The sequence below is a fragment of the Andrographis paniculata genome, unplaced genomic scaffold (assembly GCF_009805555.1).
Source record: "Andrographis paniculata isolate CXL003 unplaced genomic scaffold, ASM980555v1 Contig95END, whole genome shotgun sequence".
Taxonomy (NCBI): Eukaryota; Viridiplantae; Streptophyta; class Magnoliopsida; order Lamiales; family Acanthaceae; genus Andrographis; species Andrographis paniculata.
Window position 1 is genome coordinate 2422581 of NW_026137634.1, and position 17575 is coordinate 2440155.

Here is a 17575-nt window from a genome sequence, read left to right on the forward strand (position 1 = left end):
TTCAGTGTTTCCTTTTTATATATTTATTTTAAAAAACAAAATAAATCAATAATGAGAAATATGGTTCCAAGGCTTTTTTTTTTTTTAAATATTTATTACTCCCTCCGTCATATAATTCTGTGTTCATTTAACCGAACACGAGAGTTAATAAAAGTGACTAATAATTGTTACTTTTTTTTCTTTTTATAGTAAAAAAATACAAAAATATAATAATTTTTTACTTAAAAGGGAAACGCAAATAGTTTTCGATGACAAAAAAAAAAAAAAATGAGCATAAATTTGAATGACGGAAAGAGTATTTTATTATAGTATGTAGGATGATTTTGGTATTTTTGTCATTTATATTTTATGTATAAAACTATAAATTAATATATGTAATGATATATTTATAATTTACGTAAATATTAAAGAGTATTTTGATATTCGTATGTGATTAATTTTATTATAATAAAAATTAATATTTTTTAGTTAGACGGACGAAGATGAAAATATTAAAAAGAATACTTTTCTTTAATCGAGTGGATTATTTTTTTCTCTAAAAATATTAAATCAAATACTTATTTTTTAATATTATACGAAAAATTAATTTTACATTCAAAATATAAGGAATTCTTATATCACAATTATGAATTTCAATTAGTATTCAAAATTATTAATTCCTTATATCATATCAACATCTATTTACATCATATCATACAATTATTAAATTTAAATTTTTAGTATTCAAAAATCAAAATTCAAATCTAAAACCCAAACTCTAAACAAAAAAATAAAAATTATTATAATATATAAATTATAATATACTTTATACCATAAATAAGATCTTTTTTAATAAATAATATATATATAGGTAAAAATAAAATATAAAAAACATAAATGATTTATATTTCTTATAATTAAGATGAAGGTATCCCCTTTCCATAAAAAAGTTCAAAAAAGTTAAAGACACAGACTAAATTAATATGTTTACACACAGTGTTTTTATAGATAACATTTTTTATAAATAATATTAAAAAATATGTATTATAATATAATACTTCATAAGTAAATATTTATTTATTTTTTTCATGTAATTTTAAAAATATTAATATTATATTAGAATACAATATGAATAAAGTAGAAATGATTAAATAATTTTTTTAGTACGTGTAATATAAAGGTAATGACATTTGTGTAATATATTGTAAATTGTAAGAGTATTTGTAATGTTAGGTAGATAGTACAATTACTAAAAAAAAATGAAAAATGAATACTTTATTATGGGATAGAATAAAATAAAAAAATGGATACTTTGTTATAGAACAAAAGAAATATATATATTTTACTCATTAAAAAATTAATTATTCAATATAAAATATTATTTTTATATTATCAATACAATTTTTTTATTTCTTAAATAAAAATAAAAATATATCCATACAAAAAGAACAAACCGTGTGTTTACAAATACTCCTATAATTTAGTGTTTTGGAGCATTTTAAAAAAATATATGCAAAAATAAATTTGAGGTTAGGTACCTAGGGGGTTGGATTGCATATAATAATATATATATATATAATATGTTTTCTAAAAAATTAAAAATTATATTACTATATTTTGTGACATACTTTACGTATACATATATTTTTATAAAGTTTGAAAAAGTATGGACGTATTTGGTGGGGTTTTTTTCAAATATATCGTGTTACTATACATTTCTTTTTTATTTTTAAAAATATCAAATTAAAATTTTATTTTTCAGTTTTTTTGTCTATTAAAAATATATCACTTTTTTTTTTTTTGTTGTTTTTTTCTATGGTCCTCTTAACTCATATATAACATATTTATAGTAAACAACTTGCACTCAATTTTTTTTTAATTATTTTTTTTTCAATAAATTTTACTTAATACTTATTTTTTCACTATTCTTTTAATATTAAAATATTATTATTTATTAATATTTGTGTCTAAGCAAACTTATATTGGATATTAATTTTGTAATTAAAATATCTCATGTTAAATAATTATTAAAATAAATTCGTATTATTAAAAATCTTAATTTAAAACTCAAAACAACAAACAAAAACACCTAATGTAATAAAGTTCAAATTTTTTCCAATGTATATTAGCCTTAAAGAGAATAATACACTCTTCAAAATTCTTTACAACATTACCAGAGTTCCTATCCTCTTAATATCACGTGTTTTTTTCTCCATTTAGATAAAATAATACTTAAATTTGTATCAAAATAATTTGTTTTAAATTTATTTTTTCATAAAAATTTATTATATATATTATTGTGTAAAAAAAAATATGATATAGTATAAAAATATAAAAATAAATAGAGTTAAATAAAACAAAGATTTAAAACTGTAGGAGCATTTATACATTTTTTTTTATTTATGTGAATTTTTATTTTTTACTATTTGAAAAAAAATATTGATTTGATAATTTATTTTTTTAAAAAATTAATATATATATGAAAAACGCGCTTAATACATAAAGATATAGAATCCTAACTTTAAAAGTTTATAGTTAATATTGTAATGTTATCCAGATAAGTATTTTAATTTTGGCTGCAAGGATCAATTAACGGAAAATCAAAGAATTTTTTGGTCTGCTACAATTTTTATTTTTATTTTTATTTTTATTTTTATTTTATCATATTGATTATTTAAGTGACGACATGTTGCTAATTAGCAATAATAAATATTCTATTGATTAACAGTAGCCTAATATATGAAGCTATGCACTGATAATTTATAAAATATAAATATTAATATAATACAAATATATCGACAATATATGGTAATAATTCATGCGACCAACATATCATTTTTCGTTTGGATATATGGTGTCACATACAAATACCCTTTCCGTCCCGTCACAGATGACTCTATTTTTTTTTTTTTTGGTACGTTTCACAATCTTACGCGTAGATCCACTTAAAACCCTTTTATTTATATCATTCTCTTCAATTAACAAATATTTTTATCTACCTTTAAAACTCTTCATTTTTTATAAAACTAATTTATGGTAATAATAAATAAATATTTTTATTCATTTGTATTATATAAAATTTTATTGTCTACAAAATGATATCTATATTGCATATATTTTATTGAGATATAATTCTAAAAATATTTAAAATACAAACAACACTATACATATAAAAAATAATAAAATATTATCAAAACTTAATAACTTACACTACCTAAAATACCGTGTCCCTAACAAAATGAATCATCTTTCGCGGAATGGAGGGAGTATAAAATAAGTATAGTATTGATGAAATTTATACATTATTATTTCCATGTAATATTCATTCAAAGAAATAAAAAAAAAATTATTACTTATTATTTCCTTTATATTTTTGAGGCATGAATTTAATATCTAAAGAATTTTACAGTTTTTTTTTTTTTTTTTTTTAAATTCCTTCTAAATATAGTTTATAAAATCAATTTAGATGGGAAAATTTATAGTTTAAAACATATGAAAAATATATCACCTGAAAAATATACTTAAAGTAGAACTAACAAATTTATTAAACATTCATTCCATCGGTAAAATTTTCTATTGGATTTGGTTGGGAAATTAAGCAAAATCAATATTTTATTGAAAAATGAGAATAATGCAAAAGATAATAAAGGGTATTTATATAATTTTTGGGTGTTTTTTTTTTTTTTTAATAATTTTCAAAAAATACGTTTTCTAAGATATATATATATATATTACATAATGGACAACTTCCACGTATCTCTCTAATTCTATATTCATATTCTTATTTACTCCATAAACATTAATTTTATCTTCCTTATTTCCTATTTTTACAAATTTATTCATTTTCACTCCCTATTTATGTACAAACCCTAAAGTACCCTCGTTTAATTTTTTTTTTAATCATTTTTCTTCTCTTTTTTCAACTACACTGTAATTTTTATAATTTATTTATACTTTTTATTAATTTAAATATAAAATAAAAGATTACCAAAAAAAAAAAAATTGACAAGAAATAATAATAATAATAAAATATAATACAAAAGTACTCATAATAAAATATTGATTTCAATTAAATATAAGTATGAGTAATATAATAAACAAGCTGAAAATAATAAATTTTTATTTGAAAAAATAATTTTTTATTATAAAAACTAATGTATTGTAAAAATCCTGCAAAAATTATTGAGCTATAAGTAAATAGATTCTAACAAAAATTTATTTATATAAAATAAATAGATTTATTTTATAGATAAACAAATAATATAATTAAATATTATTTACCTAAGGGTTTTGGATTATATTGGGTGGATAAAAATATAAATAAAAAAAATATTTAGATGGTAAAATGGGTAAAAATGTGTAATAATTACAAGCAGGGAGGGAGTGATGTGGAATAAATAGAGAGCTAAATGAAAACATTATATGAATAGAGACTAATAAAAAAAAATAATTTAGGAATTGAGAATTTTAAGAAAATTAAGCGTTACATGGGACAATGTTATTTTCATATTATCTCTACGATTTTCTAACAAAGTAAATTAGAGATGAAAGAAAACTAGTTAACTAGCAAATTTAATTATATTAAAAAAAAATAAAATATTGAATTATTTTTTAACTACAAAAATTAGTAATAGTGTAAATATGGTTGAAGAAAAAAGTAAAGTAATTAAATTTGGTGGATAAGGACAAGGGAATAGTAAATTTCAATTACCAAAATGCTATTACCTTATGAAAGAATTTATTTTGATTATATGCTATTAAAATCCTTTAATATTAAAAAAAAAAAAATCTTCATTGTAAATAAGAAAAAAATAATTAAATCGTTCCCATAGAAATGTAAGTAATATAATTACTACAACGTGATTTTGGTTCGCAACATTAAATGAAAAACACGGCAAAAAATAAAATTACAGTAATATCCAACAACCCCACCAATAAAAATAAACATTTGCATTTAAATTTCAAATATAAAAAATGAATATATTTCTTAAAAAAAAAAAAAAAATTCCAATTCTGATTTAAAATAATAAAATTACTTTTTTTAGTGGGAAAAAAGGGCGTGGTTGGTGAAGTGGTTACAATTGATTTTCCGCATTATAAATACTGCGCAGCGGCAAGAGCTTCCTTTACTCGTAAATTCCTTCAGTGGATCACTCTCGATTTTCTCTGTGGAGTACTCATTGTATAGGTGCAAACGATGCCGGCGGTTACCGGAAAAGTCGTCTGTGTCACCGGCGCTGGAGGATTCATCGCGTCGTGGTTGGTGAAACTTCTGCTTGAAAGAGGCTACACGGTCAGAGGAACCGTCAGAAATCCAGGTAATTAATTAATGAATTAGTGGTGAGAATTTGTCGATTTTTGCAGCGACATGTTGGTGCAATATGTGATCTGGTTGATTGTTTCGATTTTGTAGAGGATCCGAAGAATTCGCATTTAAGAGGACTTGAAGGAGCGGATGAAAGGCTGATTCTGTGCAAGGCTGAACTTAGCGACTACGAGAGCTTGCGTGCAGCTATTAGTGGTTGCGACGGCGTTTTCCACACGGCCTCGCCTGTCACCGACGATCCAGTAAGTTCGTATATACGTATTTGTGTGTATATTTCAGTATCTGTACGAATGTGTTTGAATTGGTAATCAAATTTAGTGAACTTTCAGCGTGGATTTGGTGAAGTAGCTTAGAACTGGGGAAATTATTTGCGACTGTTTCCCAGGTGGAGTTCCTGCGGCGCATAATGGTCACCATAATTCACTACCTAATTCATTCAAGTCCTTTTCCTATACTATTTCAATAGTTTGTGTTTTCACTATTAATATGCAAATTTCGGAAACATTCTCCTTGTACAAATACATTATATAGTTTTACAAACTCTCCAAATTCTCTTTAACTTTTGGAATATTCTTTAACCGTATAAAAGTCATTTTTATTTTCACCTTGCACTGATTACCGAACAATACCTCTGCAAAATCTACCAACCAACCAGTAGGTAGGGGCTAGCGTGCTGGCATTAGACGGTCAAGATTTAGTCTACATCTATGATGCACCTTGAAAGTGGGAAATGACGTGTCGGATTTTGAAGATGACTTGAAATTCGTCGTATTTCTTTAAATTCCTCAAAACTATTTGCATACATTTATTTTTTACATACATTATCAAGTGAAAATCAAATCCACCCCTAATTTGTGGTGTATTTAGTTTTTTTTTTTGATCTGAAGTATTTACAGCCTTGATTAGATTGCTTTTAACATTATTCTAACAGTAACAAATACGTCCTGTTTAGGTTGAACAGTGTTAACCGCACATTAATCATAGAACGATTTAACCCTAAGTACTAAATGCTCGAAATATATTTGGTAGATTTGTAGCCTTGTTCTTGATGCTGATGGGATGATGGGATGCCCACGTCACATACCTAACTCTTATTTTTTATAACAAAAATTAACAGTGTGATCAATCAATAATTTCCTGTCTACCTCACCTAATTTTATGCTTATCTTGTGTGACTGTTCTACGTGTCCGGTGACGACACATAGGAGCAAATGGTGGAGCCGGCGGTGAATGGCGCCAAAAACGTGATAACCGCCGCCGCTGAGGCCAAAGTCCGCCGTGTGGTGTTAACCTCCTCCATTGGTGCAGTGTACATGGATCCAAATAGAGACCCTGATAAAGTTGTGGATGAAACTTGCTGGAGTGACCTTGAGTTCTGCAAAAATACTAAGGTAGTTTTATTTCTTAAAGTATTTACTTTTTCTTTTTTTACTATTTACTTAAAAAAAATTTCCAAAAATTTCAAATCAACATCAATATATTAAATATTAATTTTACTTTTCAAACATTGTATAACACATGTTTATGTTAACCTAATTAAGTGGATATTTCCTCAATGTGCCTTGTGCTGCTTGACATATACTCCCTTTGTCCTAACTAATGGTATTATTTTGTTGATTTTGATATATTTGCCTAGATGGATAATATGTAAATTAATAATGCATATTCATATAATTTTAATTTTTTAAGTGGGATGATCGTTTTAACGTTCTAATTTGTAGAATTGGTATTGCTACGGGAAGGCGGTGGCTGAGCAAGCGGCGTGGGATTGCGCCAAGGAATTAGGAGTGGACATGGTGGCGATCAACCCGGTGCTCGTTCTCGGGCCATTGCTGCAACGCACCGTGAATGCTAGCGTTCTTCATATACTCAAGTACCTGACCGGCTCTGCCAAGACTTATGCCAACTCTGTCCAAGCCTATGTTCATGTCAAGGATGTCGCATTGGCTCACATAATCCTATACGAAACGCCAGCTGCATCGGGACGGTACCTCTGCGCCGAGAGCGTGCTCCACCGCGGCGAGGTGGTGGAGATTCTTGCCAAGTTGTTCCCGGAATATCCCATCCCTACCAAGTAAGTCGACAAACTCCTCTAAATTTATCGTATATGCATTTGCTAGTAGATAAAATGTGGTAGTTTAAGTTTCTCTCATATTTTGAAAATTCTTAAATCATATATTTGCACCTAGAGATATTAAATGAACATGGTAGCTCGCAAGCCTAATTTGATCCCACTAGTTAACAGTTCATTTATAGAAATAAACAAGTCATGTTTGAATTAAAAAATTATTATTTTTTAAACGAGTTTGCGCTCAGCTTAAAAATAGTTTTCTAAATAAATTATGAATAAAAGTAAATATATTTGATTTATACATTAAACGCGAATCATCATGTTAGTTCGAATCCTAAAAGAACCGAGTCGAACTTTTACTGTATATTTGAGCTCGTCCTCGTGCTATACAATTCTGTTTCTAATCCTAAAAGTTAGGTTAAAATTAAAATACATGTGCTAGAGTTCAAATAGTGCATTATACTCAAGAACTCAATTTTGCTCTACTAAAGTTTGGGATAGCCTACCGGTGTAAGGATTGGATTCAAATCTCAACGCCTCATATCACCTGCTACACATGGTTTACAGAGTATTAAATTCGACCGAAAATTTACCCACGTCATCAAAAAATGAAAAAATAAATAAATAAAGCAGTAGTTGATTTGGTCAATTACTTTACATATTCGTATTGATAGTCTTAGTCCTGAAATTACTTAGTAAAGAAAATTTATATTGAATTTATATTGAAACTTTACATAAAGCAGCATTACGTGGAAAATTTTCTGAGCAGAAGCGTATATTTTACTCAGAATCTTACCTAAAACCTTAAATCTAGAGAAAAATACATTATTAATTACATATTATACTGTTTTTCAAGTATACATGTTTAACTTTAATCTTGTAGTATATTAAAAATTAAAAAGAGTCGTGACCCACACCCGGCATTCTGTCATTTTCATTACCAAACCCCTTCCATTTAAGTCCATTTGGTCACACATTCCCATCGATTTCTCCTCTTCTGATCTCCCCACAAATGTCTCACCAGCATTTCTTTTTTATGCATACGTGTCGCATAATCCACTTTCTCTTATTTATCCTTCCATACTTTGTATAAAGTTTTCTGTTTTTTTTTTTTTTCCCATTAATTAATTAATATTGCAAGTGGGAGACGCACTCAATACTCCTCCTCTAGTCTTCTTTCATGCTAGATATATATATATATATATATATAGAGAGAGAGAGAGAGAGAGAGAGAGAGATTGCGTAGCACCAATTTCCTTGTAGGGACGCAATAAATGTGGTCCATAAAAAACATGCAGTCGCTTTCATGGGCGACTAGAAAGTCTCTATTGCAATAATTATCATGCATTTTTTTTATTATTATTATTTTTATCAAATTTGTGCAGCTCTGTTCATTTTGCCCTAAACTTGGTGATCCATGGTTTTTATGTTTGTTTTCATTTACTTCTACTCTATGATTTATATCTGAATGCAGTATTTATAGTTTGTGGGATGTAGAATGTCGTTTCATCTAAAAATTGGAATCTTTGAGTCCCTACTATGCCCCTCAGATGTGGAGGTATACGATTTGCACATGAATATGCTGCAAAGGGGCGGCGGAATTCGAACTCGAGATCTAGTCAGACTCTAATATTATATCGAATGAAAAATGATCGTCTCACATAGTTCGAATTGTTAGGAAAAAATAGTCACAGAGCCTCCAATATAGTTTTAAAATTTTTTTACTGTGAATTAGGAGAATTAATAAAAATATTATAGGAAATGATGCTTAATTAATGCATTTTTATCGTTTGGGAATATAAGAAATGTGACGCAAGTTTGATGTAACAGTGTGTTAACTGCAAGTAGAAAATTTGTGTGGAAAATATTTATGTGTATATATATATATATCATTATTGCAATTTTAGGTGGCTTTGGCATCATTTTCAACACGTAAGTCTACTCTTGGACTAATGGTGGTCAATTTTACTTACTGCAAATGATACATATTGTTGAATTGGTGTTGTTGAACAAACTTTGGACTTTTGTTTTGTTTTGTTTCAGGTGCTCTGATGAGAAGAACCCAAGAAAGAAACCATACAAATTCTCCAACCAAAAGCTCCGAGATCTTGGCCTGGAATTCACACCTGTCAAGCTGTGTTTATACGACACTGTCAAAAGCCTCGAGGAACATGGCCACATCCCAATCCCCGATCACAATCAACACCCACCCTCTTAACCTCTGTCTCTATTGGTCTGTCTTCTTTGCTTCCATCACCATCAGTGAAGCTACCAAACCCCCATTTCTATAACCCTATCTACATACCCTCCAATAGATACATATTTATATACATATATATCATTATGTGTTTGTGCCAATCATTTGTGTGTTCACTCCAAAGACTGCTCATTGATAATTAATTTGTGTTACCATTGTTGCTGATAAATGACTAAGATGGCTTATTATTAGCCCTTTTTCTTTAGCTTACTCTGTTTTCTATAGGCAGGTTCTCCGAGGCCGTCCCTGTGCCCTCCTCGTTCCTCCGGACGACAAGGTAAGCGATGCTTATGAGATAAATGAGCATGCCCGAGAAGCCGAGCAGGCCAAAGAACACGGTGCCCGCCGTGTTCATGTCGCTTCCCCGGAGGGAAGAGGCCAATCTCTCCACAAGGTAATAGCTGTTTATTCCCATTAGTAGACACCCGATGATCCATGTTGCGGCTGCAACCTGCCCGCAACGTATATTAGGTACATGCGTTTTTAATATAAATTATATGTTGAGATTCTGAGTATAATTTGAGCTGACGATAACATAAATTATGTAATAAAATTTAAATTCGATACTTGAGAAGCGGGATTAGTGCATAAGGAAGTTCAAATGACGAGATCATCTGCATCAAAGAAACTTTAAATCGAATGATAGATAGGCGCAACAAATGTATTTGATGCGAAATGAGAGGATCGAGTGTTTTACCGAAGCAACGATGATCAAGTTTCCGGCTCCCGATGGTCCACCAATAATGGCGAGGATTAAGCTAGGAACTATTGCCAGGAAATGAGTTTAAAAGTTCCTAATCCATGGCTTCATCCGTAAATCCAAGAATCCCTAATCGGATACGATGCATGTCGACGGATAATCAAGTTGAGTCGAGTTTTTACTTCGTATGAAAGTAACGAGTTTTTAATTTAGATAGTCGGCGAATGTCACTTGCATAACGTATTGGCCAGCATACGTTCCGGTGATCGTAGAACTCTGTCCCGACGCCAGCAAGGCGATCGCAAAAAGCTTCGAACTCCAGTTGCCTAGCACGTTCTGCCATCGACAAAGCCGTATAAATTCTCACCGAACGACCTAGAAAAAAATGGCGCGATTACATGTTTTCGAATAGTTTGAAATACTTTTAGTAAGAACGAAGCTTCGTTTAAGTCCGAGTTTTCGCAACTCCGGAGGTTAAACTCGACGAATTGCAGACAGCGCCGGTAACGGAGATAACGCACACGTTGATTAGAAAGGCGATCATTAAGGCGAAACCACTCTCGATCAAATAGAATCGACATGAAAGAAGACGGGAACGTTACGTGCAATCCATCGACAATACCAATCGAACATCACCCTTTCGAGCAATTGAGCCTCGACTCGATAGGAGACATTACTTTGATACCGTTGATGGATCGCAGAGTTTTCCTCGAAAGCACCAATGCGGAGTGAAGGAAAAGGTTGTGCCTACAATACATCATAACGTATTAACAATACCATGTTGTCCCATTTGCTCGACCGCTTTTTTGTTTTCTTTTTTCACCGAAAATGCATTCAATAGAACTTACTGCATAACCGAGGAGCGAAATAGCCAACTTACTAGCGCCACTTCCGTCGAATTGTGGAATGAATAGTCCTCGCAAAGCTTCCCGATAACTGAAACAAAGCTCGGGTTGAACTTTCTAGAACATTCTAGAAGATTGCAGAAAAGGCGTTTATACTATAGGTACCTACCTTCCGGAATGTCGCAAGCGACTATAGCTAGCTCAGCAACTACGCATAGGATGAAGTTCGGGACCTTAGGGTACTCCTCGCGACAATGCTCGGCTAAATGCTTTCCTACGAACATAGACATAATCGAACATGTTAGATCGAGATATTATACATCATCTTTAACTTGGCTCTTTTATAGAATTTTATCGAGTGAATTAAAGATTTATTTATTTATCCAACCAATTTTCTCTCACAAAAACTCATCATTCAAAATCATATATTTATATTAACGATACAATTTTTTATATTTCACATTATATCAAGAAAAGTATCACAAATTAAAACACTAGACAAACACGCCCTAAATTACCGGTGACGGCTCCGAGATTCGCGGCGAGGGATTGGATTATAAGAGCAGCACAAGAAGCTAACAATATGATCCAAAGAAGCTGCAAGAATGAAGATCATTGAGATTTTTTAAAAAGAACGAGCCGAGCTCAAACAAAATTTGATTATTTTACACAACTCACTCCGAATTTGTACTGCGCTTCGGACTGGAGATCGGTCTGAACTGTCGACGAGAGACGGATTGGCAATGTAATAAATTAAACATATGCGGATCATTAATGAACAGACGAGATTTAATTAATGACGAGGTTATTACAATCTCGAACAAATATATTTATATACATTCGAATTATTGCATATATGTAAAAACTTACATCAGGAACAATAATTTGATCGAATTCGACGATCTCTACGACGTCGTTTCAATGAGTTCGATTCCCTCCGGTGATCATAAACGGCGGCAGCTGAATCCTCGCCGGCGCCGTCATTTCTCTGTTTGATAAATACAATGGTAATCTTCCTCTGTAAAATTCTCAACCATGCATAATAATAATAATAATAATTATTATTATTATTATAATATTAATAATAAATATGAGAGTGCTTACAAATAGTATAATTGATTGAAATTTATAAGATCATATAGTAAAAAAAAAAAAAGAAAAAACTTGAAAGATAATAGAATAATAAGTTGTTGATATAAGTTTGACTATTATAATAATGTAATGGTATTCAAAATAAAAACTCATTTATTAAATTAAGACACGATCGAGTGTGTTTTTTGAAAATTTTTATTATCTAATAAATTTTTTCATAAAAAATATTAATTTTTTATTTTTTATATCATACTCAAAATCAATTTATAATTTTTACTATTTAAATCGTATACCAAAATTCAAATCTACAAACAAATACACCCGATTCATATAATTTGCGTATATATAAATCTAATCTAATAATTATTCGATACTTTTGAGATTGAAACATAGGAATTTGACAAATAATAAGATGCCCAAATAGTATTCTAATTTATTCTTGTGGAACATCGAAATCAAAGAATTACGACAAGTTTATATGTGTAACAATTGTTTTATAGGATGTTTGAATCAATTGAAATTATTTTATTTTGATTTTATATAAAAATTAAAAAAAAGGGTATTTTTTTGAATAGAAATAATTTATTTTTTAATATTTTAATGTAAATATATATATATATATGTATATATTCCGAATGTTGACCAAAGTGAAGTGAGTGGTTCAGAGCTTACACGTTTTGATACAAGCATTATGTATTTTTATTTTGTATGTTTTTAATTTTAATATTTTAAAATAATAATAATAATAATAATAATAATAATAATAATAATAATAATAATTGTGGTTTTTGACCAGTGATGTTGATTGAGGCCCAATATGTTCTGATCTGGCCCAAGTTGTGAAGGTAGCCCAAATCCAATAACCCAACCTGGCCCATTTTCTTTGAGATGAAATCTCGACCGTTCGATGTGCTTTTTCTTTTTTGTTATTTATTTATTTATTATTATTCAACTCTTATTATTTTTCTAACAAAAATATATTAATAATTTATAAATATTATATTAAAACGAGTGTGAACAAATAATGTTATAGATGATGTCATGCATTGCATCAGCTTCTCCACTTAATCATAATACGGACACTTATTTATATAACGTTAACATTTTAATTTATTTATATATCTTAATACTATCGAAATTTCAAACAAGATTTAAACAAAACCAAAAAAATATGTTCAGACTTCAAACTTTTGAGTACGTTTTTTTTATTGTTTTTTTTTAATGATAAAAAATAATATTTAATTTACAAAAAAAAAATGAAACAATTTTTTGTTTTTAAGTGACAAAAAAAATAAAAAAATAAAATTGACACAAATTTACATAGAGAGTATAAACTTATATAAAGAGAGTGAAGGAAGTTTTTTACTCTTTATTATTATTTTAAAATATATCATATTAAATAATAAATTAAAATATATTTCTCATTATTATATCACATTAAATATTTATAAGTTTTTAAACATGGAACTTCAAATTTTCCAAAAATTCCTATCTAAAGAGTCATGAATTTTTCACTAATGTTCTCTTTGTAGCATTATCATGCAATGATTGATTGAAAATTAAAATAACTGGATTGTAACAATAAATTGAAATATATATATATATATTAATAATTAGATTTGAATTTTATAATTTAAATAATATTTAATGTAATATTCAGTGAAATAAATATATATTAAATTATAAAAAAAAAAATACAAAAATAGGGAGTAATTCATAAGAAACAAACCCGCATGTCTATTCTATACTGTGATTGAAATTTATGAAATGAAATTAATTGAGATAAGTTTGACACGTCTCTCTAATTTATTTTATGCACTGATTTTTATTTATTTATTATTATTATTTTTTTTAATAATGTGGAACCGTAGTCGTTTGACTTTCTTCTTTATTTGTTTCTATTCTTCGTCAATTGAGAATTTATTCTTTTTAGATTGATTTTGTCTTTTAAGTGTTATAATAATAATAATAATATGTTTTTATAAAAAAAAATAATATTCCCTTGACCCTCTAATTGTGCACAAAAAAATGCAATTTTTATTTATAATAAATAATTTTGGATATTTCTTAATTTATATTTTTCGATAATAATTTTATTTACAAATATGTTACTGATGCTCAATTTATCAAAAATAAAAAATAAAATTTTACTTTATTAATTTATTTATATATTAATTAAAAATCTTGTCTCATAAGCAGTCAAAACATATCGATAGAGGATCCAAAATATACTTAAAAAAAAAAAAAAGAAAAAAAAAAGAAAAGAAAGCAATAGTAATTGTGGCAAAATTTCAAATGAGCAGTCGGGTCGACTTAGTTATTCCACATTCATTTAATGTTAATATTAATTATTTGTCGATATATATATATATATATATGCCCTTCTTCCTTCTTCCTCGTACTCCACTTCACTTCACTTTATTTATCCCTTACCATTATTATGAATTATCCTAATTGTTTTTACTCGAATTATTATTTATTACTACAAGATTAGGAGAGGAGATCGTCTTCTTTCTTCTTCTCTCTTTTTTTTTTTTTTTTTCTAAATTTATTTATTATAACGTAAGAATCTATAGTCGCTACTTTGATTTCTTGCATTAATGGAAATCAATACTAATCTAGTACGGGAAGTCGACGATGCTACTAATTCAATTTTAAGCTTAAATCTCAACAACAAATTCCTCCAAGAGAACAAACAGCAACAAGACGACTTGCCAAAGGATTCAACTCACACAAAAGAACAACATCAGGTGAGCTGCTGCAAACCATTTTTTTTTTGGTTTTAAATTATGTTTAGTAGGTTAATTTATTCTTTTTTTTAAAAAAAAAATTATTTAAATAGTTAAATTTCTATACGATATTTTATGATAGAGAACACATGTACTATGGACATTTTGTATTATGTTAAATAAAACATATTGATACTTTCTTGGTATATATGGCATGTACTATGTTTGATTCAGGAAGATAATGATTGAATATAATATTTTTTTACGAAAAATTAGTAGCATTTTATAAAAACGATAAAATTATAAATTATTAAAAACGATGAAACATCAAAAAAAAAAAAAAAAGAATAAAATCAACTTAATAATCGATGTTCTTCGAATTATAACGTATAATTGTTGTTTGATTTTAGAGAGAAGTTTTAATCGAGAAACTAAAGAGAGTTAACGATGAGAACAAGTACCTCACTTATCTCATAACAAACATGTGTGAAAGCTACACTCATCTACGAAATTTGCTCGTCCACCACCCCACCAAGAATGGCGCCGTTGCGTCGCCCAACTGCAAGCGAAAAGCCGAGCACGTCACTAATGCCAAGGGCCCCAAAAATGGCCCTTCCGATTGTAGCTCCATCGACGAAGATCCGCCCAAGAAATTGAGAGGGGACTACATTAAAGCGACAAAGATTGCTAGTGTTTCTGTTAGAATTGAGGCATCCGATACGAACTATGTGAGTTAGGGAGTTTGATGAATTTTTTTATCAGAATAATAGTATAGATGTGATGTTTTATAAGAAAAAAAAATTATTTTCTTATTAAAAAATTATGATAATTGCATTAAAAAAAATTTGAAATAAACTTTAAGTATTGATTCATGTTATTGTAAATCGAAGGTGATTAAAGATGGATATCAATGGAGGAAATACGGACAAAAGGTCACACGGGACAATCCATATCCGAGAGCCTACTTCAAGTGTTTGTTTGCTCCGAGTTGTCCGGTCAAGAAGAAGGTTAGAATCTCGTCCCTTAATTATAATTAAAGAGATGATTATGTATTGAATTTGTTTTAGAATTGTATTGTTGAAAAACATACATAAGAAAAATATGTTGAACATTATGAATAATCTTCGATTAATTGATGTTGTTTGATCTAACTTGGGTGTTTTAAGTTATTTTGATTTGAATATTTATTATTATTTAAAAAATATATATATATATATATTTATATGATTATTTGAATTGTAAGTAGGTATGATTATATTCTTACGTTTTTGTTTAGTTAAAAACTTTTGAAGTTTTTAAAATTTAAAAATAGAAAAAACAAATTAGTAATTGTTGTGATGTTTTATAAGAGAACATATATACACACACACACACACGATGTTTCTTAAGCATTAGATAATGTCTAAGTTCAAAAGTATTGTTGTATGAACAGAGTATAAGTTTTTAAATAAAAATCTCGCAGAGTCGCACTAGAAACCTATTGAATCATACACGAAATTTGATAAATTATTTTAAATGTATATCTGTCGAATTGTTTCTACATAAAAATAAGTAAGAACTACGGACTTAAGAATTTTATTTATTTATTTATTTTTTCAAAGGTTCAAAGAAGTATAGAAGATAAATCAATTGTGATTGCGACATATGAAGGGGAACACAACCATCCTTCGCCTGCAAACTCCGAAACCGGAAACAAATCCACCCAGAGCTCGACGCCAAGGGTTGTTTCTTGCTCGAATTTTGTAAGTTCATCCCGACCAAAAACAACAGTCAATAAGCCTAAGCCAAACCCAAAGGCAAGTCGCAAAGAAGAAAGAAGAGGTTCCACGTGGAAAATGGACATGCCGGAATTGCAAAAGTATTTCGTGGAACATATGGCTACGGCCTTAGCCAAAGATCCCGGTTTTAAAGCGACGCTAGCGGCGGCGGTTTCCGGGAATTTTTTGGAACAAAAAAGTATGACTAAAAATTGGTAAACAGATAGCGCAGTTGTATGTATATATTATTTGTTTTGACTAGGAATAGGTCTTGTCAATACATTGGTACTTGTTGTAATGAAAAAATAAATATTGTTCAACCGGGTAATAGTACACTTAAAAAGAGTTCAAATTATTATTTTTTAAAAAAAAAAATGAAAAGAAAGCAGTATAAGCAGAATATAAATGACTAAAATGCACTTATTTTTAAAGATTTTAAAGAGTACGGGATAGTTTGAAAAAGCAGAAATAATTTTGTTATAAAGTGAGGATCACATGTACTAAATAAGGAAACGAAACAGTTATTTTAGGACAGACGAAAATGAAAAAACAAGACAACTTACGAATGAAATATTATCTTTTACTTAAATTATAAATATACTATTACACATACAATTACTTTAAAATACTACTCCCTCCGTCCCAAAAGTATAGTCTTATTGTATTGGACGCGAGATTTAAGGAATATTTATATTGATTGTTGATAAAAAGTAACGATAAATGACTTTTTTTTTTTTTACCTTTGTGAGTATATTAATGTAAAAAGTAGTGACAATTGTGTAATAATAATGAAAAAATTTAGATAGTTTTACGGTGATA

General features: G+C 28.5%; 3 protein-coding genes across 3 annotated transcripts; 2 read left to right on the plus strand and 1 right to left on the minus strand.

Annotated features, from left to right (window-relative positions):
* The first annotated feature begins 5097 nt into the window (after positions 1-5097).
* Positions 5098-9838, plus strand: LOC127243462 (cinnamoyl-CoA reductase 1). The gene is made up of 5 exons (XM_051263491.1): positions 5098-5297; positions 5393-5547; positions 6511-6696; positions 7027-7379; positions 9420-9838. The coding sequence occupies exons 1-5, from the start codon at positions 5177-5179 to the stop codon at positions 9592-9594; spliced, it is 990 nt and encodes a 329-aa protein (XP_051119448.1). The 5' UTR covers positions 5098-5176; the 3' UTR covers positions 9595-9838.
* Positions 9839-10845: 1007 nt separating this feature from the next.
* On the minus strand, positions 10846-11925 carry LOC127243590 (uncharacterized; the record flags this gene model as incomplete). The annotated part of the gene is made up of 5 exons (XM_051263680.1): positions 10846-11080; positions 11214-11269; positions 11348-11452; positions 11697-11775; positions 11857-11925. Coding segments are annotated over 5 exons (492 nt in total), but the record flags the coding sequence as incomplete, so codon positions are not given.
* Positions 11926-14747: 2822 nt separating this feature from the next.
* LOC127243463 (probable WRKY transcription factor 40) lies at positions 14748-17102 on the plus strand. Its single transcript, XM_051263492.1, has 4 exons — positions 14748-15020; positions 15410-15727; positions 15890-16006; positions 16601-17102. Exons 1-4 carry the CDS (start codon positions 14871-14873, stop codon positions 16973-16975), a joined length of 960 nt encoding a protein of 319 aa, XP_051119449.1. The 5' UTR covers positions 14748-14870; the 3' UTR covers positions 16976-17102.
* Positions 17103-17575: the final 473 nt, after the last annotated feature.

Excerpts from the sequence above, each read along its gene's own strand:
- LOC127243462 (XM_051263491.1), top strand. The coding sequence starts at position 5,177 with ATGCCGGCGGTTACCGGAAAAGTCGTCTGTGTCACCGGCGCTGGAGGA. Across the intron at positions 5,298-5,392 it reads AGGAACCGTCAGAAATCCAG|AGGATCCGAAGAATTCGCAT; the intron begins GTAATTAATTAA and ends TCGATTTTGTAG. Across the intron at positions 5,548-6,510 it reads CGCCTGTCACCGACGATCCA|GAGCAAATGGTGGAGCCGGC; the intron begins GTAAGTTCGTAT and ends GACGACACATAG.
- LOC127243463 (XM_051263492.1), top strand. The coding sequence starts at position 14,871 with ATGGAAATCAATACTAATCTAGTACGGGAAGTCGACGATGCTACTAAT. Across the intron at positions 15,728-15,889 it reads AGGCATCCGATACGAACTAT|GTGATTAAAGATGGATATCA; the intron begins GTGAGTTAGGGA and ends TGTAAATCGAAG. Across the intron at positions 16,007-16,600 it reads GTTGTCCGGTCAAGAAGAAG|GTTCAAAGAAGTATAGAAGA; the intron begins GTTAGAATCTCG and ends ATTTTTTCAAAG.